Here is a 23,022-nt window from a genome sequence, read left to right as displayed (position 1 = left end):
TATATATATATATATATGATGAATATAACTGTACCACATACTATAAAAGTAAAATCTAAATATTTTTAATGAACTGATAAAAGACAATATGATGTAATGTGACTTTGCTTTTTCCAATTTAAAACAATTTTGCTGTGGTGTTTGAAAACAAGGATCACACAATACAGAAAAACAACAATAGTTTATTTTACCCATATTTCGTGTATGAACTACAAACTCTGGTCTCTATATTCAATCTCCATATCTTTTAAAGGTCATGAAAGAATGCTTACATGAAAATCAATCTCTTATTCAGTTACAGCATATTTCTCTATTTTCACTTTTTGAACAGATTGTTGGCACATGTAAAATCAAAATAATAATAAAAAAGCTTGTTTTTTTATTTTATTCTTAAAACATATATATTTTTTAAGAAATCTACCACTAAAACAGCATTCCCTCTCAGAATCAAAAAGAAAGGTAGTTGTTAAAAAAGCAATACTGACCAAAAATATTCAGATATCTTACATACAATGGACAGCTCGACAAATGTAACTGATTTACCATTGAAATTTTCTGACAGTTTTCCTCCAAATAATAATAATAAAAAAAAAGATAAAAGTCTGCAACAGAGAATTTTAGTCCTAAATTCCACCTCTAAGAGCTTAGACAAAACAATGACTGACACCCTTGCCACCCTATGGTATACAAATGTGCCACACTCTACAAAAGTAAGGGGTGAGAAGTCCAGCTGGTAAAAATGTGTAAAACATAAAGTTAACCCATTTTTAAAATCCACTGTATTGTAATATTACCAAAGCAGAAATTACCACAAAAAAGTACTGTGTGTTGCACCTTTAATAAATTATACAGGTTCTAAGAACAAATCAAACACTTTCTTGAAAGTCTACAACAGTTTGTACCACAGTGTGGGTCTTTTGTGGAAAAATTGCCAGTATGTTGAAGCCCCTTCATAAATAAAGATACTTAATTGGTGTGGGGGATTAGCTTTGAGCTGTGGGAGGGCAGCAACAGAAAAAATTCATGAAGGCTCATTTAAAGATTTTTTCATAGATTGGGATCCAGTGTAGAGAAATAGTATTCACTCCCTTGGATGTGTCATCTTTTTAATGTTTTTACAAACCATTCAAGATTTTAAAAAACTGGCATTTATGGAAAAAAAACAAACAATACAAACAAGCCCACGTAATGTCAAAGTGAAAACAGATTCTACAAAATGACAATTCAATAAAAATATGTCACATAAAATCAGAGATTGCATAAATATCTATCCCTTCTAATGTGACTGGCATAATTCAGCCAACTGGTGCTCGCAGTCTCACAAACTGAGTGATAATACAAGAAGGAGACCATTGGGAGAAGACACCAAGACACCCAGGACTACGCAGAAGGAGTTACAATCAGCTGACTCTGCATGTAACAACTGTTGCCCAGGTTCAAGCTTTCTTTCTTTTGAAAGAAATGGTTAAAGAACATTATATGTTCTCATGAGACAACACTGGAGCTCTTTGGTCATCAGACAATACGTTGCTTGGCAGACGTTGAACACTGCACATCACCACAAATGCACCATTACCATTTGAAGTCATGGTGACGTCATGCATTGGGGATGCTTCTGTGTAGCAGCTCCTGGAAGGCTTGGAGAGGTAGAAGGTAAAATTAAATTAGCAAAATATAATATTAATCCTAGAGAACAATTTGTTTCCATCTGCAAGAGAACTACGACTTTGCAGAACATTTGTTTTTTAGCAAGACAGTGAATGGCCGAAGCATACAGCGAAGCTACATAAACGTGTTTTGAAGAAAACAATGATGATGTTCTGGAGTGGCCGGTGCAAAGCCCAGACTTTAATCGAATACTGACTTGAAGGGAGTGAATATTTATGCAATCATTTATTTTATGCTATTTTTTTATATTTATTGATAGACATTTTATAGATATTAGTTTTCACATTTACATTGGAGTTGTTTTGTTCAGTATTTTTGTCATAAAAATACACATTTTGTTAATCCAGACTAACAGCATGAAAAAAAAATTAAACATCCAAGAAGGTGAAAAAAATATGATTGTAAGGATAATTGTCCCGCCAAATTGCTCATGGATCCTATATGTGTTCCCTCTAGTCTGGCCATATGCCCTTGAATTAAGCAAACTTGGTAAAGAAAACTTAATGGTGCTTCTGTTAGAGTTTTTTTGTGTACCTGGCAGTTGTTTCAGCTAGTGGTACTTTGTTGCAACAACACTGTGAATTGTTTTTTGTTTAAGAAAATGTATATTTTTGTCATAGTTTAGGCAAAAACACAGAATAGGCTGTTCAAATTCCACACACCTTTGAGAAATACAGATTCTACGCTGAATCTTATCATTAGTTTTATACAACAATTATATAAACACCAGGTATTGTTTTCAAAGTCAGTGTTGCATTTCTTGACAACTCTTTGATTTCTATTACCGTATTCCTCTGTCAATTATATTATTATTAATTATTATATTCTGGGATTGTCAATTACCAGAAGTTGGGGGAAGCTTTTAAATTCATGATTCCTTACCTGGAATACAACCCAAAATTCTAAACATCTAAGTGACCAGATGTAGTATTGCAAATGTACTGTGAATGTATACATGTCATGCTTCTTCAATATGACCAAACGGTGTAACAATGCCTTTCACCAAAAATATCCTACTGCTGAAAAGAAACCCTGTTTACTTGCTAAAAGTAAATCTTGGACCATCTGTCTAACCACAGCATTTATGGAGGTTGGCACAATTTTCACAGTAGGGACTTTAAAATGGCTTCCTGGATTTGAATGCCTGCAGAACTGTGTCCATACAAAGCCCATGGGCACATCAATTAAAATGTAAATTGTGTTGTTGCTAAGGGAAAAGGAAAAAGGGCAGGTGCAACTCAAACATCTGGTTGATGCCTGATCCCACACATTCTGCATGACCGTAAAGCCTCTTGTAGCATAAGCCTTGCCACTCAGGGCCAAGTCCTTTGGTTGGCAGGGGCAGGGTGTGAAGCTGGGGCTGCCAAGCATCTCAATGTGGAAATGTGGCACATAGATGACAAGCAATGTGGTCAGACAGCTGTATAAAGGGTTTAAGCTTTTTCTTCAGCTCGTCACTCTGGTTCTGACAGCACTCCTGGCAGTACTGCAGAAGAGGTAACAGGTCCCAGCAAGAATAAAGAACCTCTTTAAAGCAGCCACCTTAATATGCACTGGAACACAGCATTAGAAGGTAAATGTGAGGTCAGGATACATTGGAAACATTTCAAGCAAGGGGAATTTTGCCAAGATGGGACAGTGATACTATTTCCATCCTGTTCAATTACAATAATGCTTCTAAAATATGTATTAATGCTGCTATGACTTTCAGAACAGCGATAACTCTTAATGCCATCAATGGTACAGTTTAATAACAATAAAAGGATCCCTCTAAGTAGGCATGGACTTCTGTCAAGACAACTTTGAGATCAGAAATATAATTGTATTTTGCGTACACATTAGGGACAGAACGACCTTTTGATCAATGAAATTTCATTTAAGAGAACATAAAATCATTAGTAATGAACTTCGGTTTTAAACAGATTTCATAAGTAGGATCTATTTCCCTTTTTCAAGAACTTTCTGTGACTCCATGGCAGAACAGAGAGTGCCTAATGTATGTGACAGTTCCAATTAAAACTTTGAATTGTGGTCAAAATTCATAACTCACACTTTTGCTCTGCCAAGTGTTTTATACAGCCATGTTTTAGATGGCCACAAGTTATTCAATAATTTCATTCGCTGCTGGAGAAAACCCCTAATGTGCTCTAGATTTTCTTCACAGGTGTAAAGTATGAAATTACCCACTCAGATCCAAACTGTAATTATACTAAAATACCAGCTAAAAAGTAATGATAGTTTTTTTTTCCCAACAGATGTCTTCTAAAAGAGTTTAAGCATAGTTGTAAACCATTCTTTTTCACATGAGAGGAGGAAAAATAACATGTATTAATAGATGGAAAAAAAAAGCCGAATATTTTTTTTTTCTCGATTCAACCACAATATTTTTTTTTTCTTAAATAAATAACTTCTGTTTTGTAAAGACACTTTTGAAACAGTAGACATATTCTAAATCCCAATGTCATTGAATGAAAATCACTCCAGTGATTTGCTAAACACGAGCGTGTTGCTCCAGATTGGAGCGTCAGTCCTCAAAAACCAGTTGCCAAGACTGTCCTGTCAGTAATGCCACTGTGTAATGCCAACAGTTTTCTGAGTTTGTCAAAAGCGTTAGATTTGGGTCTCTTGTACATTGTCTTTTGAGGTGGCCCGGATTAACAAAGGTTCATGAGCTGAGCTGTGTATGGAATTCATAGCTGAGGCATGGTTGTAGGCAGTCTTGTAGGTATTGTAGTGGTTGAGGTGCTCATGCTCCAGAGACGGCAGAGTAAGGTGGCCCTCCATGCCTGGGCCCCCGGTTACGCAGTCCTCGTCTACATTGATGATCTCAATAGTGCGTGTGGGTGCATGGTGATTCTGCTGGTGATGCTGCTTCCGCATCTTGTAGAAGATAATCAGCATTACTGCTGCCATAAGAGTGATTGCAACGAAGCAGCCAATGATGATTTTAGTCGTCTTCATGACCTCGTCCAAACCGCTGAGTGAGCCCTCTGTTACAGGTATTGTGTAGGGCTTCTCTGTTGCACGTGTGGACAGTGGGGTTCGGACTGTTGTCGTTGTGGTAGAGGTGGGTGAAGGACTTTCCCATATACTGGCAGAGGGTGTGGGGCCCACTTTCTGCTGAACTGTGGTGGTGAAGCCTTCGTTATGAGGTGTTTCTATTGTCTCTACCGTCACTGTGGTGAAGTAGCTGAAGCTGCTGTTCTCTGGAGAGGACACATTCAGTGTGGCTGAGGCTGTTGTGTTACCTGCAGAATTACTAACCATACATGTGTATGTCCCTGTGTCCTGCATGGTGACATTTGTGAAATTCAGTGTGCCGTCATTTAGCACAGAAATTCTGACTTTGTATGCACCGTGCGTCATTATTGAACCGTTGGGTGTAATCCAGCTAACTGAGGTCAGCGAGCTGGCCCTACATTTCAACTCAGCAGCACTTCCCTCTGTTACATTTAAGTCTGCAGGAGGCTCCACAATAACGGGAGCATAACAATGAAAGTAATTCTGGTCCAGCTCACCAATGTAGCGGCCCTTATACTGGGTGGGTGAGCTGCAGCGGGCACAGCAGCTGGTGTTAGCAGGTACCATCTCCTTAAGCCACCAGCTTAGCCACAGGATGTCACAGTTGCAATTCCAGGGGTTATGGTGCAAGTGCACCCTCTCCAAATGATGTAAAGGAGTAAAGAGATCATGGGGCAAAAGCGTTAGGTTATTATGGGCAAGGTTAAGCTCCACAAGTGACTGAAGGTCATCAAATGAGTTCCTCTCTATAGTCTGGATTTGAGCATGCATCATCCATAGCTTTTGCAGGTGGATAAGCCCTTTAAACGAACCAGGCCGGATAACAGACAACTGGTTTCCAGACATTTCAAGTTCATCCAGTTTGACCAGTGGAGTGAGATTGGGAATTTCCTTCAAATTGCACATTCCCAAATTTAGGTAGCGCAGATTGCTCAATCCTTCAAAGGCTCCCTCTGAAATGTATGAGAGCCTTTTGAGTTCCCCTAGGTCCAACCTTCGTAACGAGGGAACTCTGTTGAAAGCATAAGAAGGAATGCTTTCAATTGGATTATTTCTTAGCCAGAGCTCCTTTAGCTTAGACAAGTACTCAAATGCTCCGTTTGGGATGGTAGTGAGTCTATTATCAAAAAGCTCCAAGGTATTGAGGCTTGCCAGTCCATTGAAAGCCCCCAGCTCAATTTTGCGTATGTGGTTTTTGCTCAGCTGCAGGATCTCCAAATGTCTTAGATGTTTGAAACTGTCCACCTTTATCACCTGTATGAGATTTTCTTGCAGATTCAGATAGCGTGTGTTGGTAGAGATGCCATCAGGAACTTCTCGCAAGCTTCTGCGGGTGCAAATAACCTTGCTAAACTGGTTACTGCAGGAGCAAACAGAAGGACAAGTTTGAGCACGCACCAGTCCTGCCACTACCAGCAGCTGGAGGGCTAGAAGCAGCACAAATAAAGGGTTGGACAAGGCCCGGTTCCACCTAGGACCTCGCATCATCTGCTGCTGCTGGGAAGAGGTCATCTTGTTGAACATTCATAATTCATTGACTGTTCTTCCACTCTTTTTCATGAGGATGTGGGCCAACTGGAATGAAATGACAGAAAAGAGACAATCAATTAGAATAAATAACTTTCTTAGTATGATGCACGTTAAAGATTATCCTGATCGGTTTTATTTGTATGCTTTACATTCATTATAACAAACATGATTAGATGGCAAAATCGTGCTTAAGCCAACATCAAGAACATATTAGTAAGTCTATTAGCTTTTATTCAAAATGATTTGCATAAGCTCAACTGTTGGAAGTCGTATGTTGTTACCGCTCCACTTTAGTCTCCAACCCACATGTTTTCCTAACTCAAATGTATTTATTTTAGATCACATTGTATTCTGTGCAAACAATGTATATTATATAAATTATTTATTCATATTTTTTTTATGTTGAGAAATGACTGAAGACCAGCTGGCGACTAACATTCTCTGCTTCAAGAAATGTACAAGTGATGGTAAAATGCATAGGATAATTTGAATAACAATGCAATTTCTTCAAACAGGCAATTTACATCTTAAAAATTTACATTGAAAGAAAAAAATATTTTAACATGATAGTTGTAATAAACACAAACTAAAACCTAAAGCAATGCAGACATTGCATTTTTGACACATTAGGCCTAAATAATGGTGGCAGCAGCTGTTCTGACACTTGTCAATATCGGCACTGGTAGGCAAGACTTCAGGGTTGCAATTAAAAATCTGAAGCAGTGATATTTAACAAAAAAAAATATGAATACAGATACAAGTTGAAATGTTCAAATGAAATTGATTTGGTCACTTGTATTTATTATTCTTGTATTTATTATTTTGAATTAGGACCCATTTTCTGAAAGACAAGGAAAGATTGCGTAAGTCCATAGAGTTTGATAAGAAACAAAAGTAATTTATGTTTTGAGAGAAATAGAAAACTGGAGATTATTCTTAAGGAATTTAATCACTAGGCTTTACTTCAACAAATCTGTAGTTCTCTTTTTCATTAGATTTTCTCTCTTCCAGCATATTTGCTCTTGAAAGTAAGGAGTTATTTATTGACCATAAAAATAAAGAATGATTTATATTACCCAGGAATGCCTTTTTTTCAGTAAAACTACAAATATGTGATGGTAGGCTGATGAGAACATAGAGCATAATTCCCATTACTCAATGGAATGCTTGGGCTGATAGTACAGTAGAAGACTTTTAAGGAACTCTGCCACTGGATTGCTCTATTTTGTGACTGTGTTCAGTAATGTGTTGCTGATTCTGCAACAGAAAGCTCTCCACTTCAGGACGAACAGGCTATTACTGTAACTGCTGATTAATTGCTAGATTACTGACTCCATTAATTCTTCAATTACAAAATTCAAAGTACCCAAATCCTAGGGTGGAGAAAGAAAGTGTTTTCATTCCAGCAGGCAGACAAATGTGACAGGGATCACACACCACACTGAAAGTCACTTTAAATTATACCTCTTTTTTTTTTATAGATGTACACATTTGTGGTATGCCATACGGAGAAGTTAGTTACCTGTGTGTGCCAGAGGACATTTGTTCTGCAATATAAATATCTCAAGATGGAATCCAAATTGCATGATTGAATTCATTAAATTAAAATAGATTTAGTATCAAATTTGGAAGGCCATATTAATATAATAGTAACCTGTAATTGTATGACCTTCAACCATTTGGATGATTTGTGTGTCAGTGAATACGTGTGGTGACTGGAGGTGGGTGGGAGGGTATATTTGTAGAAATAATAGTGCTTGTGTTGAGTGGGTGCATGTGAGAAAGTCTGTCACCTGAAGTTAAAAGTGTTGAACATGGTTGAAACCTTGCAACATGCAGCTTCATAGAGACTGAAAGACAGGCCGACTCGTCTCTGGAAGATCCCAGACACAAGGCACAACGCCGGCCCTCAGCTACCCCCCCTCCTGTCCCATCATGTCGCTGAGAACTCCAGTCTCCAGACCCAACTGAAGAATGGTGTTGCATATGTTAAAGAGGACGGGGTGAGCACCATGGCACAGGCACCATTCTCACTGGAGGCCAGCTCCCCAACTGGCCCCACCTTCTGCCACCCACAGTCAACAGTCAAGTGCTATATATTGACTGACCCCTAAGTCAATCACCTTGATAAGGTGGGATCAGTCTGGGAGAACTTGGATCAGCCAAGCAAAGTGAGCCCCGCATCAGCAGCTTAGAACCCAAAGACCCGTCAGTTCAGTCAGGACCACAGTTTCAACCCCAGGTGAGAAGACCCACCCTCCAAACCCCTGTTGTCCATTTGGGCATAACCGTAACCCCATAACCTCCCAAACCACACTTTGTTCCACAAATGTCCCACAGCAGCACCCCTACTTTCAATTATAACTTATTTCACTTGCTAAGAAGTAAAACCTTACACTTGACAAAACAATATAGTTCATTTTAGGTTGCTTATTTTCCACCTGCCATAGTACTAGCATATAAGTTCAGTAGTATCAAATATGCTTATAAATACAAAATTAAAAACTTTTCATTGGTGAAAATTGTAGTTGCTAAAATAATTAAAAAGAAAAACAATGTTTCTCTTCTCGTTTTTGCTGTTTCTTGATCCCTTATTCCAAAAGATCGAGCATTGAAAAAGATGTAAACAATGAATCAGCAGAAGAGGCGCAGAAAACATGAAGCCGATTTACAAAGCAAAACAAGATGTCAGTATAACAGCAATGAAAGCACAGCACTGGATTTGCGTAGTGCACAGATGGATTTAGGCATAAAGCGATAACAAGATGAGATTAGAAAGAAAATACATCTTTCAACTTTTGAAAAAGATTAAAAGTCGCTCTCTAGTCTTTGTCTGCCAGAGAGAGCTGAAGACTGACCCAGATTAAAATGAGTTAGACAATTGAGGATCAAAATTTAAAACATTTTTAAATACTGAAAATATTGAAAATTTCATATGTTATCATGCAGATATCATAATTTCCATATACTTACAAAGTAAAATACACCTTGATGCAGCTTACTCCGAAGACATATTTGTTGACGTCTAAAATATGCAGCAGAGTTGCTGGACAAGATAGCATGTGACACCTTTGTCTTTGTACTAAACTACCACAGCAACAGACATTTACAAATGTGCCAATTAGAAATACAACTCACCACATTACCCTAAGGCGTAATGTGGTGAGGGGGCAGTTGCATCAGCAAACCAGCTTGTTTTCATTTTACTCCATCAGATGTGCCATCAGACCCCTTCAGGTTCATAAGTAGGAGAGTGACTGATAATGGAGACATTTAAATGGCATAAAAGTATAGTTTGATTATATACAATATACTGTATATCTGGCTAACATTACTCACTTCTATTAGCCATTAAAAACAGCATAGTACTCAATAGTGTTTTTTTTTTTTTTACATTCAGAAAAGTTAATGAGAAACATCTGAAAATGAAGCAGTGATAACATTTTTACCATTGGTATTGCTACTGCTCTCAGCAATAGCAAAAAAAAATATGCAACATCTCCCACTCCAACAATTGTTTCCAAACTTAAATGGCAGTTAGCCAAAATCCAGATATTCAAATAGTTCAGATATTAAACCGTCTCCTGTTTAATATCTGAACTACATTATACAAAACCAAAGTTTCTTCGATTAAAATTTGACAATACGTTCAGTTAAGTTTATTACATGTTTTTACATTTTTGCTTTATTGCAATCAACTCAAGAGGCATGTTTCATGTAGTAATGAATGACAAACCTCTGTTAAAGTCCTTTACGGACAAATTTGTGTTTCCTAGCGATAATATTGTTTGACTGGAAAAATTTTAAGCTGTGACTGCTGCGAGCTATGCAGAGCAACAAAGTTCATAAGCCGTGGTCATGCCCATGGCAGGTGATCCGTTTATGGCAGATCATTACTTTTGGGACCACAACAGCAAACGTGCATTTGTGACTGGTTCTAATGATTTTAAAACTGAAACCTTGAAAAAGGATAATATAACTACAAAACACATTACATGCCACATTAAACAACACCCAAGTCTCCAAATCTCTCCCAACTATGCCTTTCAGTGGCTGACAGCACCAATCATAACCGGACATGATGATGAGTTTAATGCTGTCTGCAGTATCGCAAAACAAGAACCTACCTTCAAGTTTCTTAATACTTCTTCATAAGAAATATGGCTTGAGCATAATGAAATGTTCAATTTGAGATATTGAAAAGATCCTTAGGTTTGGAAAGCTCGTAACTTTTGAAAACAGTGTATTCAGGTTTTGTTCAGGAAGGTATTGTCATGTTCTTACTCAAATGACTGACTCACATGCACAAATGCTCCCAGGAGGTAAGACTTAAAAGGTTTATTGTACAGTGAAATAAATGGTGTAGATGGTCTTTGCTCCATAGGGATTTTGTCTCAGTTCATGACGACTAAGTTTCTGAGGAAGGAGAAGACAGGTGATTGGAGGAGGTTGAAATGGATCGTGGACAAATGGTGGAGGTTTTGCCTGGGGGAGGCGAGCGAACTCCAGGATGATTATCTGTGTGGCGATTATACATGGAGGACTTTGGTGATCTGAGCACAGAGTTTCAGATGGAAACATAGAAAGGAGGACAGGTCGCCCATTGGTGGTTGAAATAAGGAGCACAATGGTTGTCAGTCATGAATGATGTAGAGTAGTTCTGAGGCAGAGGAAGTTGGTTGATATCCAAAAGCTCTAGGGACATGCAGCTTGGAGTCAGCTGCTTTAAAAGGAGAGAAAACACAGAGATTAATCTTGATGCATGACACTAGGCAGCTCACTAGAAGAGACAGAGACTTAGTTTACCACTCAAGCAGTGAGAGACTGACAATCCAGTCCTCATAAACACTGGGAGATTGGCCTGATTGCTTGCAGGTGTGTGGGAGCACACCTGCACATCTACACCTTCCGGGATCGGCGGCTCCGATCCAATTACACCCTTTGGTGGGAACCTGAGATTCAGGAAGAAACTGACACAAAACACACACACACACACAACCACACACACACACACCCCAGATTCCTAACAGTTACAGTCAAAAATCCTCATTCTTTCATTGATTGTTTTGGAACTTTATGGGAAATCAGCTTTGTGTGTGTTCTCCTAAATATCCATTTTCCATAGGAAATACAGCTAATTAGCCATTAATTTTAGTTAATTTATTCATATTAATGGCCACACCAAGCTACACAGACGCTTCTACTAGCTCGATATTTTTAATGGGTGCTTGTGTTTGAGCAAATAAAACAGAAAAAATAAATAAATGTTTTTGGAGAGCTGGAAAAATTTGAGTGGCATTAAAGTCAAACAAATTAACTACAGAAGTTACTGCTTGTCATTAAGTATCATATTTTCTTTTCTTTGTTTTTTTCTTCATGTTCAGTCGGCAAGTGAAAGTTGACTCTCCAGCAAAGAGTGAGCGACAAAATCTTTGTCTCTCACACTGCACAGCAAAGAAGGGTAAAAAGACGAGGGGATATCGCGACGCATGAAACAGTTGAGACAGAGGAAGGTCGGCATATACAGCAGAAAAAGAGAGACAGAAGGAGAGAGAGGGAGATTAATGAGATATAAATCAAATCAGGTCACGTCTTGATAATGCCAGCAATCTTGCAACAGCTCCAAATATAAATCTGAATCCTTTCAGGACTGCAGTGTGGGAGGGATACCCACCACATGCTTTACAGACCCTCTCTTTTCCCATCTCTGCACTCTCGCTGCATAAACAGGACCTACGATAAACAGATTGAATTAATTAAATAAAACTTTCTCTTTGAAGATTCACATGTCCACTGTCTGATTGTGTAGAAATATTTTGCACAGTCTTCTGCATAGTCAGTGTTCTTATTACCAAACGGTTAATGAATGAGAAATTTGCACATGTGATACAGCTTTAAGTATGTGTGTCAGTTTCACTTTTGTGTATTTTTATTCTATGCTCTAGATTATATAAACACCAAAGGCTATAAGAGATTGAGGACTTTTTGCTTTTCTTCTTCTAAACTAGTTTTAGGCATGTACAATTTGTGAGATGGAAAACAGTATCTTATAGTATGTATACTGAACCAATCTTTTTTATGCAAACTCATACATATATGCTATCACCACAAAACAAATAAAAAGTAAAGTAGACAAAACAAATCACATTGTCACAGTCAGAATGGTTCTGGCATTCATATGGGTATTGCCCACCTAAACACTGCTACTGACCAGTACCATCCCCCATGTCAAACAAAATCACCAACAAGGACAATTGACTACCCCGCTATACAAAAATGCTGAGTAAGAACGCGAGAAAAAAGAAGCGTCACTGGCCAGATACTGATCAAATTGAATTTCTGCTGGATGCACCATAAAAACGTCTGCGTAATATAGGCTCTACTACTCCTCACAAATCAGTAAAACCTCCCTGAAGCACGAGGTCAAAATCTGATGACTGATGCCATTTCCCTAAATCTTTGCTTTGAACATTTTGCGAGGAATCAAAAACCACGTTCACAAATTCGACAATTTTTAGGTCTGTAAAGTGCAAGCATTTAGATTCAGTAACACGCTTTCAATTACATTCAGACTGATAGCTGTTCAAAAACCCCTTAGCCTGGCATACTTCTGCTTTCATTTAAATTAAGGAGATGTATTTAACACACTTGTTACCCCCAAAAATCTCCACCTGTGCTGAGTTGGATCCGAGGGGCTGTTTATGAAGACATTGACACATTCTCAACCCAAATGAAGAACCTAACTGATGCTGAGTGCAGCCCAATAACCATAACATGGCAAATATGTTATAGTAACATGTTTGCAGTGAAGTTGTTGTTGATTCTCTGTGTGTGTAATGCTTGCTGTTTAAGAACCCCAGTACACAAATTCATTCTTAAACCTCTTTTTCTAAAATAAAACCAGCTTAACTATAAGTTCCTCAAACACGTTCAGTGTTTGTTGTTGGGACCTTAATAGTCTTCACAAACATTACGAGTCATCCCTGACAAAATTACTGCACCTGCAGGAAGAAGAGCCTTGCATTAGCTAATTTACATATTTAACTTTCCTCTCTCATATAAGAGATCTGATTAACCTAAGCAATAATTTAAAAACCAATGAATGGATTTGACCCTAAAAGTGCATCTAATCAGCGCTGCTTTAGTGATGCACTTGAGTCGCACATGCTCATGTTCACAGATATTATCATCTCTAGCCTCCTCTAATGAGAGGGTTTTAAATACTAGTAAATATTTTAACATGACAGCCAGGTCACATAAAAACAGCAAATGTACAACACATCGTGCTATATCATTATACATATTTTTCAAGTTTTTCCACATATCACCGACTGACTGGAGAATGTTATAACTCCGCATCTTTTTGCAGATTTGTTTTTCTGCATACCTGCTAGATAATGCAGTCGCTTGATGAGTTTGTCCTCTGGATGTTTACCCAAGCATGCTCTATATATTTAGGTTAATGTTCCTCTTCTCACAGATTTGCTTATTTCCACTTGCCTTGTCAGACATGCCTTGAAAGCTGCTTCCCTCATCAGCCGCTGCCAGGGAGAACCAGTCAGGCATGTGAATGCCATACTTTAGAAACAAGTGACTGTAAAGTGGTTTTGACTGTATAATGCAAACCACAAACAAAGAATTAGGATTTAATGAGATTCCCCAAAGTGTAAGGAGTTATTGAATAAATTGGTAAAGCCTTGGTTCCTGGTATCCCTGAGGCTATTCAACTTCCCAAGCTTGCCTTCCTCATATATTATAAAAGAAACTGATTTTATTCAGACTAAACCACCTTCATCAGTTGACCAGTTGTGATGTTCATGTATAGGTCTTATGTAGTGGACAGAGATTATCATGGGTGTGTTGAATCCTCTGCTGTCCCATACACAACAAACTGTAATCCACTGTGCATTTTGATATCACTCTATAAAAATGAGTGATCTACGGAGGCTCATTTGTTGGAAGTCCTTGACCATGTAACAAGTTTATCATTGTTCTTCCTTTGGACCGCCTTTGAAAGATACATACTTCTGCACAACTTTCTATCGGGGATCTTCTCAATCTTTTTTTTTCAATTCCTTGCACAAACCATTGCTTCTGCTTCCAAGACATCAACTTTGACAACAAAATTTTGTCTTGCCTTCCAATAGTGCTGGTCAAGATATAAGCAGTATTTTTCACTTTATTTTTTATTGGGTATAATGTTATCCATTGTCAGTATCCAATAGACCCATTTGTTTCATCACAACATGTTGATGACCATATTATATAGAAAAAAACCATATCCCTAAATTCAGTAATTTTCTTTACTATGTTCTTAAATGCAAATGTGGTAATTATGACTATCCTTTATGTATTTTGAGCAGCTAAGCTCTTTATTTTTAGGTTGTTGTATTTTCACTTTTCAAATCCTCTGATCTAAAAACAAAGGCTTGGCTATGCTGTCATGCACTATCATGTATGACACCAACACTAATTGTGACTACAGCAAGCTTCATTGCAGCCATTACTTCTTGGGGGCTCTGTGCTATCACTACATGTTTGTTCAGTGCGTCTCTGTGTAAACATACAGTCTCTCGCTATTTACAATGATGTGTTTTTCTCTATTTTTGAATGTGGTCTTTTCTTAGTGTTTTGTTGAGAGTAAACATAACATCAGCTGCTGCACACCAAATAGCATGTGAGTTTTTAGTTGTGGGACATGTAGGTTGTTTTTTGTACATGTGTGCAACTGCACTGAATTCATACATGCAGATGAAGTCAAGATGCATATGTTTTGACAAAATCTTGAATATAAATGGAAATTTGTACCTATTATATGTAGGAAAAGTTCATACATAAGAATTAAGCTGTAGGTTAAGATATTTCAAAATGAAGACATTATGCAGCCATGCAGATGGATATTTTTGATACATGTGTTTTCATACAAAGTGTGGGCTTTCATTATATGCACAGTTCCCTAAGATGTGTGCATGGCATTTGGCTTGTTTCATGGAGAGCGGTGTGCTGGCAGCGAGAACTAGTAGGAGACAAGAGCTATTGATAAAATCAATCTTCACCCTGTGAACATTTTAGAGAAGCTGTGGGTAGAAAATGGTTGCTAACTACTCCTCAAGGATGTCATGGCAGGAGTCTGTCAGTAATGCTGCTGTCACTCTGGCGTCTGTTTGAGGTCAAGGTTGGTGTGGATCATTTTAATGGTTTCTCAATCATGCAGAGGTTAAATGGCAAGTGAGCTCACACAGACGGGTGGGATTATTTCCCTATGAGAAACAGTTGTTTCTCAACTTCTACAGCTCTGTGGTGTAGTCATTGCAGTAATCGGTTGTTCATACTTCATGGTGATATTTCTAAACCACCAGAATGCTAGTAATGATCAGTCAAAATAATAGAGAAAGGATAATCTATTTATGAATTGGTTTCTAGTGAAGTACATATGAGTAGTCACACAAAATGTAGGAGGTTAGGGTTAGGGTTAGATAAATTCTCACTGAGGAATAATTACAGAAACGGAACAGAACAGCTCCACATCGAGTGTTTCTTAAGAATGCATAATTGTCAAGCAGATGGACCATCTGCTATACTTAATATCCTTAAACGGTTTTGCATGAAATGATTAATTGTGTTGGCACTAGCATGTCAGCTTAACAATGTCTTTGATAAATCTGCATAAGGTTGTTGTGAAACTAAGTCCACTACCAAACAGTTCAATCTGGTAAGAATTTTGTCCCACTAATCAACATTTTGTCCTCTGTATAATCTGCCTCAGTATAGTATACAGTATATACATATATACAGTATAGTACTCTTTTTGCTTATCTATTTACTTATTTTACTGTCTTGTACTGGTAATGGCTTTTAAAAGGCCAAATAAGTAACACCAGAACTGCAGGGGGAAACCTTAAGGAATACTTAACACAACAAAACAAAAAGAAAATAAATTAACTGATCATAAAGCAGAATAAGTCTCCTAAATCTTGTTTTAAATGTAAAGAAATTCTTTAAGATGAAAAAAAAAGGGTCCAATTTCAAAAGCATTGTGCAAAATTTCAGCTGGTAAGTGATAAATAACCTGTGTTAATAGGGATTATATTAAAGTTTTTGTAAGGCTTTTTAAATTCTGCCTGTGAGTGTTTTGAGTATATCAAACTACCTCAAATGTCTTATGACAATAAATTAACTTTTTGTTAAAAATACTTTGATGGCAGTCTTCTGTAATCCATCAATGATGACGGGGATTTGCAAACCAGCTCAAATGTTCAAACAAGTCCTCCCACAAAAACATGCTTTACTTTGTCATGTATTTGTAGAGGACTGTATGACAAGGCATATAAATCTACAAACATTCCAAAAGAGTCTTCAGTAAACAAATGTCTCTTCTGGCTGAGGATCTTTGAATATTCGAAAACTGTTATGTCGTCTCATAAAAATGTGACTTTTTCTTAGTTCCAGGTAATTGTGTTTGGCCAAAACCTACAAAAATACATTGTATTCTATTCACAAACTTAAGTACTTTGCTTGACACATAGCCATTAATGTCTAGTCATATTGCACATTTTCTTTTGCTGAGCTCAGGTCTTTCCCACAAAACTGTTCTTAAAAATCCTAAAGCCGTAGTGTAGAAAGAATGCACGGAAAAACATTTTCAAGAGATAAAAACAGGCCAACTGAGTTCACTGCAGCACTCTAATATCAATTTCTATGAAGACATCCTATCTAGCCCCACAGGAATGGATAGGAAAAAAGCATAGATCAAATTTGAGTAAAACCACATGAAAAGAAGCTTTGAAGTTAGTGAACCACAAAAGCAACTATTCATGCAAGTTATATCAAATAAGATGAATGGCATTTAACTTTTTAAAAGGTCTGACAGACAGCGCCTTTATACGTGAGCTTAAAAGCATCACAAGAAACCAACAGAGTTCCAATGCGACCAAAAGCCTGGTGCATCTGTAAAACAAAAACAAAAAAGAATGAATTATTGTGGTGAAGGTAGAAAAACTAAATACTGCTCCCTGTGAAATATACATCATCCTATTTTGTATAATATTTCTTTTTTTTATATGCTATATGAAAAAAACAAGGTTTTGCTTAACCCATCATCTTTTTTAATCAATCAGTTTGGCCAATAATTGAGCTACCAATATCCAGTAACCTCCTTATCGAAGTAGTTAAATTATTTATCCTGACTGTGAGACAAATCTGTTTTTTTTTTTTAATTGTGTGAACTTTTCTTTACTTTGAATATAGCATTTGTCGTTAAAGAATCTCCATTCTATTTTGCCACACTGAAACGATAACCTGTCTCTCAGGTTTAAGGCTGACTATAGTGCTTTCTTATACTTATATGCACTTTATTTTTGCTGCGTGTTTGCATGTTCTCTCGTGTTGAGATGAAGACACATGAAGCCTGTGGTCCAAATTGAAGCTGGGAGACTCTCTCTATCCTCATCTCCATCGTTATTGCTTGTCTCTGCCGCAGCCAATCACCGCCAGATCCCCGCTCCTCCTCAGCCAATCATCGATCAAGAATCCCTTCATAAAGCTCATCATACATCAATCCACCTGCTTCCCAGCTGTGCTTCTACCCACCTCCACCCTGTCTCCGCCCCCATCCTCCCAAGCACCTTCAGGCTCTCTCTCTTTCCTTTCTCCCCTCCACCACTAGTGTTCGGGCCCAGGAGGAAGAAGATCCTAATCCTCACCCTAAGCTCTCTATTCAATCTGGTGGCAATTCTCCATGGTAAGTTCTTCATGTATGAGGTTGAAGAAGCGTCAGTGAGCAGAATTCATGAATTCCATTTATTAATACCAAAATACAGCTGGTCCATAGTTCATGCTATCCTTAAGGGCGGGGAGAACAAAATGGCATCAAACAAAAGTTTTTAATTCTCTTTGCTAGCCTCTAAGCAACAGGGCATTCCCTAGTGCAGGGGTCACCAACTCCAGTCCTCGAGGGCTACCATCCTGTAACTTTTAGATGCGTCTCTGCTCAAACACACCTGGATCAAATAAACTGCTCGTTTCCAGCCTATTGCAGAGAGAAATGAATGCTGGTGAGGGATTTCAGACATTTTGGAGCAGAGGTGAATCTAAAAGTTGCAGGATGGTAGCCCTTGAGGACTGGAGTTGGTGACCCCTGCCCTAGTGTGTCATATCCTCTAACCGTAGCTTTGAGGGCGTTTTCTAACATGTCATTTCCTTTAGCTTTAGCTTTGCAACTAGCTAAAAGAGATGGAAGGAAAACACAGAATTATTTATTCTCAACAGCATCTTCTGTCAGAGTCTCAGTACCAAAAGAAACCTACTTTCAAGTCAAATGAAACTCTCTAATTGCTGCTGCTTTTCTCTGTGTGAATCTTTCCAGATTGAAATTATATGATTTATTTATTTATTTATTTTTTGCCTGATTTTACCTCTTATTCCCACTCGGGAAAAGTCTCCATCAATCTGTAGTATTTGGTAACTAGACAGGACTATTAGGATGTAAGTGAAAATGAAGCGACTGCTGTCATGTGAGATCGCAGACATGACCTCCATCACAATCAAGCATGTTCTGTTTTTTGAGCCAAGTATGAATGTAGTCAGGTCTTGTCAACTGATTAAAGTGGTGTAGGTGGAGCTAAATTTAAAGAAATTACATTTGAAAAAAAATAAAAAATAAAAAAATATGTGTGTGTGTTTCAGTTAGAATCATAACTTCTGATTTTGTTCATGCAGTCAAGTCAACCCATAACATTATTTTCTGTTTAGAGAGAAATAGACTTTTGGAAAAATTCGACTTAGAAAGTCGTTCTAAAACCCACAAACACTAATTCAATGTGAGTACTGAAAATAAACAAAGTTTCATATTGCCAACATCAAAAACTGACCCTGCTGACGATACAGTCCTTTATGGTGCAATATTTCATATATAATTCAAACATGGGTCATCGGCAGTCTTCTCTGATGGTTCAAAAACAACACTACACTGACAGACGTCCTCTGTATAGTGAAAATGACTGAAAACAAATCAATATTTCTGAAATTGAATATTTCAACAATATGTGGTCAAAAAAAACAAAACAAAAAAAAAACAACAGCAACCCTAAAACAAGACTTCATTAGTTAGGTAATTAGAAAATATTTGTTGTCCCTTACGGGGTTGGTGATTGGGAAGTAAACCTTCTAGTGGGAGTCGTTACCTTCAGTGATTGCTCTGCCTGGTCATAAAGCTGCCCAAGAAAGTGATGCTACTTTAAAAGGACCCAGCGCATCCTTTAGTGCCAGCACTGTTCCAGTTTAATGTTCTTAATAACCTGGATGATTATTTTTCCTAATAGGCTGTCAAGCAATTTTAAGTATCCTTAAAACAGTTCAGCATTTTTTTTTCTATTTTCATGGATTAAACAAAGAAAAATTACAGATTATAATTGTTCTGCATAATAATATAATTTTTACTGTTAAAATAGAACACATTTTATTTTATTTTAACTAAAAAACACTGTGCTTTTGATTTGTACAGTGTTTGATGCATTAAAACCATCTATTTAAAGACAGATGATAGATTTTAGTCTGCTACAGATTTTTATTTTTCATTGTTGCATTGCACTGTTTTTTAACAGTAAAGGCTCCATTCATAATTCATTCCCTGATTTTGTACTTTTCCAAGAATTTCAGTTTACATAGGAATTATGGAGCTATGTTATGTCGTGTGGATTTTTTTTTTAAGATCTGTTTATCTGTTTCTATCATTCTTGCATGCTTGGAAGAATGATAGAAATACACTAATGATAGAAAGAAGGTCAAGGTGACCAAAATCCCATTTCAAGCTTACTTCATACCTGCCAGTTCAATAACTTGTACTTTGACTTCTAGTCATTTTTATTCCAGCTTCCAGTCCAACATGCGTGCCTGTAAATACAAGAAACAAGGTATAAGCATAGGTCATTCTTGAGAAAACAAAACATTTTATTAATTTTCCTTACCACAGGCTTTAGTAAGTACACCTTTTGATTAAGAAATTACAAATAAAATATAGTTGACTTATACATCTAATGCAAATACATCTACTTTAATGCACTCCTTATTGAGAAAAAATGTTTTCTGTACTACTGTTTCCCTCAAGATGTTTGTAATAGTGACTTTGAGATTTTGCTTAGAGTGACTACAATATATGCTCCTAGATGCCTAGAAAACCTCATTCCTGAGGGTCAATGCAATATTCAATTCTATAAAGCCTTGAGTAAGGCTCTGCAACAAACACACACACACACACACACACACACACACACACACACACACAAATAAATGCACAGTGTGAGTTTGGTACACAGTCAATGAGGATGGCCTCCGGTAAATAAATTATTGAGAAGGAAAGCAAACAGAGATTAAGGTTTCTATCTTTCATGCCACACAACAGTACCGTGTAGAAAGTGTGCAAATAAATGTGTGTTTGATTAACAACAGAATATAAATGTGTGTGCTTATCACACCAAACTTTGTTTTTTGGGTTCACAAATGTTAAATGTACTGTCACATTATTTTAAAATGACACTCGGATAACAGCCGTGGAATGCCACAAGCGCATTAGTCCCTATATGCTGTGCACCTGAAAATCCAACAATGAATGAAAAAAGGGGAATATTCCACATTTACATTTGTTGAACTTAAGATAAAATATTGTTCGAGGGTTGTTAGATAAAACTCTCAGGAAGTTTTTTTCAGGGTCTCCTAAGTAGTTTTATCAGTAGAATTGTGTATTTGGGATTACCTCAAAATACACAGCAGTACCGACGTTCATCCAAATGAGGGGAAGTGTCACGCAGTAACAATTTTACTCAAGTGTGAGTTTCAAATAATCTCAGGCTGAAAATGAATGCCAGTGACATTAAGAGGGAAGCTCCTCCATGCATAAGTTAAATCACAACAAAGGTACAGTTCATACAATGAAGCAGAAATACAGAACTTTACAGTGAATAATGATACAATGACCATAATTTGCAGATTCAACAGAATCTTGGGTACCAAAGTGTCTGATTGCCTACCAGCATTCTGCAACTTGAGCAACCATGAAATGTTTAATGTTGTCTTTTCACTGCATACGTTGGTGTATCAATAAATAGGTCAATATTGGTTGAAATATGAGAAAATGCTTTGTAGAAGATCGAGTTCTGCTTCCATTTCCTCTCTGTTTTGTAGTCTGCATTAGGGGAAAAAAAAAATCGGTGTTCGAATTGGGAACAATACTTCTGATGTGACATAGGTCTCTTTTTTTCCATATTTAAGAATTAAGTGGCCGACTGAGAATAAAAATGTAATGCTCAGTGACTATCTCCCATCAACTGAATTTTAGCTGCATTCCTTAATCCCGCTGAGGATTTTTTTCCTCATCAAGGAGATGTAAAACACATAACCACCAGACACATACACAGATAAGGTTTCTTTGTCTGTCAACAAATTACAGTAAAAGCATAAATGTGAATCTTGTTCACTCTCTAAGCATTGGTCTCCCACAATTCCAACATTCAATATTTATCATGAAAACTTCAGCCGTAATTTACTGTAGAACATCCCTCAAGAGTTTACTGTGATATTGACCTGACTAAGGAATTCCACTGCCTTTCCCATAGTCAATGAAACAAAGACTTGTAACACTGGTGGCACTGGCATGTTCACTAACGCAGATATTTGCTTTTGAGAGATGACACAAGGATATTGAGGAAGGTGCTGGCTTTTGCGGGTAGTCCATAGTGTTTTGCTGTTTGTATGGAATGTCTTAAGAAATACACTGTTTCACAAATAATGTCGAGGATGATTTGAGAAATGTACCAAAGCGACTGAGAAGAACTGCAATGCAAGTCATTAAATGAATGGATCGTAAACACAGCACAACATGCAGTGTTTACAGCTGACAGTGCAGAGCTGTAAAGCTTAAACCACTTTTAAAATGATAAATTGATATTACTAAGTAGATGATGGATATAGAATCTGTTGTTGTGAGCATTATCACCGCTGTTACTATCAACAGCATCAATATTGCAACACCCCCCTTCACCCCACCTTCATTCTTTAAACACACTCTGACACACACAAAAAAAAAAAAAAACAAACATGCCTTTTGTCATCATATTCCAAAGTGATATATCATTATGTTTATCATTTTAGTTCTTAAGTGAGTATTTTAGAATATATCTGTAAGATCTATGCAAAGCTTAAATGCGCAGATTACCAAAAAAACAGCTGGCAGTTCAAAAGCAGATAAAGTGAGATATGTTTCTATAATGTCAGTCTGTAGCATTGATTCTGTAGAACAAAATATAACCTATGCATTTTTTCCCAAAAATTACATAAAAAAAAAAAAAATATATATATATATATATATATATATATATATATATATATATATATATATATATACACACTGCTAAAAAAAATAAAAGGAACACTTAAACAACACAATATAACTCCAAGTAAATCAAACTTCTGTGAAATCAAACTGTCCACTTAGGAAGCAATACTGATTGACAATCAATTTCACCTGCTGTTGTGCACATTCAACTTTGTACAGAACAAAGTATTCAATGAGAATATTTCATTCATTCAGATCTAGGATGTGTTATTTGAGTGTTCCCTTTATTTTTTTGAGCAGTATATATATATTCCAGCAGTAAGTTTAGTAAATAAAAAACGACTTTGCATCATTCAGTGGTCTTACTGACATCTTTGCGTGACTGCAAGAGTTTTGTTTTCTCATTACTAATTTAACATCATTCATCCACATAAAACCATTAAGTCAAGACCAACTAAGCCATATTCTACTTCTCT

The 23,022-nt window shown here is 37.1% G+C and overlaps 1 protein-coding gene and 1 long non-coding RNA gene across 4 annotated transcripts in view; both read right to left on the bottom strand.

Moving 5' to 3' along the window:
* The window catches only part of LOC107835552 (uncharacterized), a 23,351-nt gene extending 532 nt beyond the window's left edge, over nucleotides 1-22,819 (bottom strand). The window contains exons 1-3 of the long non-coding RNA XR_001661341.1: nucleotides 22,616-22,819; nucleotides 17,415-17,418; nucleotides 16,023-16,030 (exon numbers count right to left, since the gene is read on the bottom strand). This is a non-coding gene — a long non-coding RNA (uncharacterized LOC107835552). The remainder of the gene's footprint in view (nucleotides 1-16,022; nucleotides 16,031-17,414; nucleotides 17,419-22,615) is intronic.
* Nucleotides 1,907-23,022, bottom strand: part of lrrc4ca (leucine rich repeat containing 4C, genome duplicate a) — a 69,880-nt gene continuing 48,764 nt past the window's right edge. For 2 of the 3 annotated variants that reach the window (XM_016668039.1, XM_016668038.1), the window contains exons 2-3: nucleotides 20,040-20,109; nucleotides 1,907-6,264 (exon numbers count right to left, since the gene is read on the bottom strand). In XM_016668039.1, the coding sequence (XP_016523525.1) occupies nucleotides 4,279-6,213 (1,935 nt within the window). In that variant the 5' untranslated portion in view covers nucleotides 6,214-6,264; nucleotides 20,040-20,109 and the 3' untranslated portion in view covers nucleotides 1,907-4,278. The remainder of the gene's footprint in view (nucleotides 6,265-20,039; nucleotides 20,110-23,022) is intronic. The other variant, XM_007545487.2, reaches the window with a different exon arrangement.

The sequence above is a fragment of the Poecilia formosa genome, unplaced genomic scaffold, assembly GCF_000485575.1.
Source record: "Poecilia formosa unplaced genomic scaffold, Poecilia_formosa-5.1.2 Scaffold13, whole genome shotgun sequence".
Classification (NCBI taxonomy): domain Eukaryota; kingdom Metazoa; phylum Chordata; class Actinopteri; order Cyprinodontiformes; family Poeciliidae; genus Poecilia; species Poecilia formosa.
Note: the sequence above shows the minus strand (reverse complement) of the source record. Positions and strands in the feature narration are given on the sequence as shown.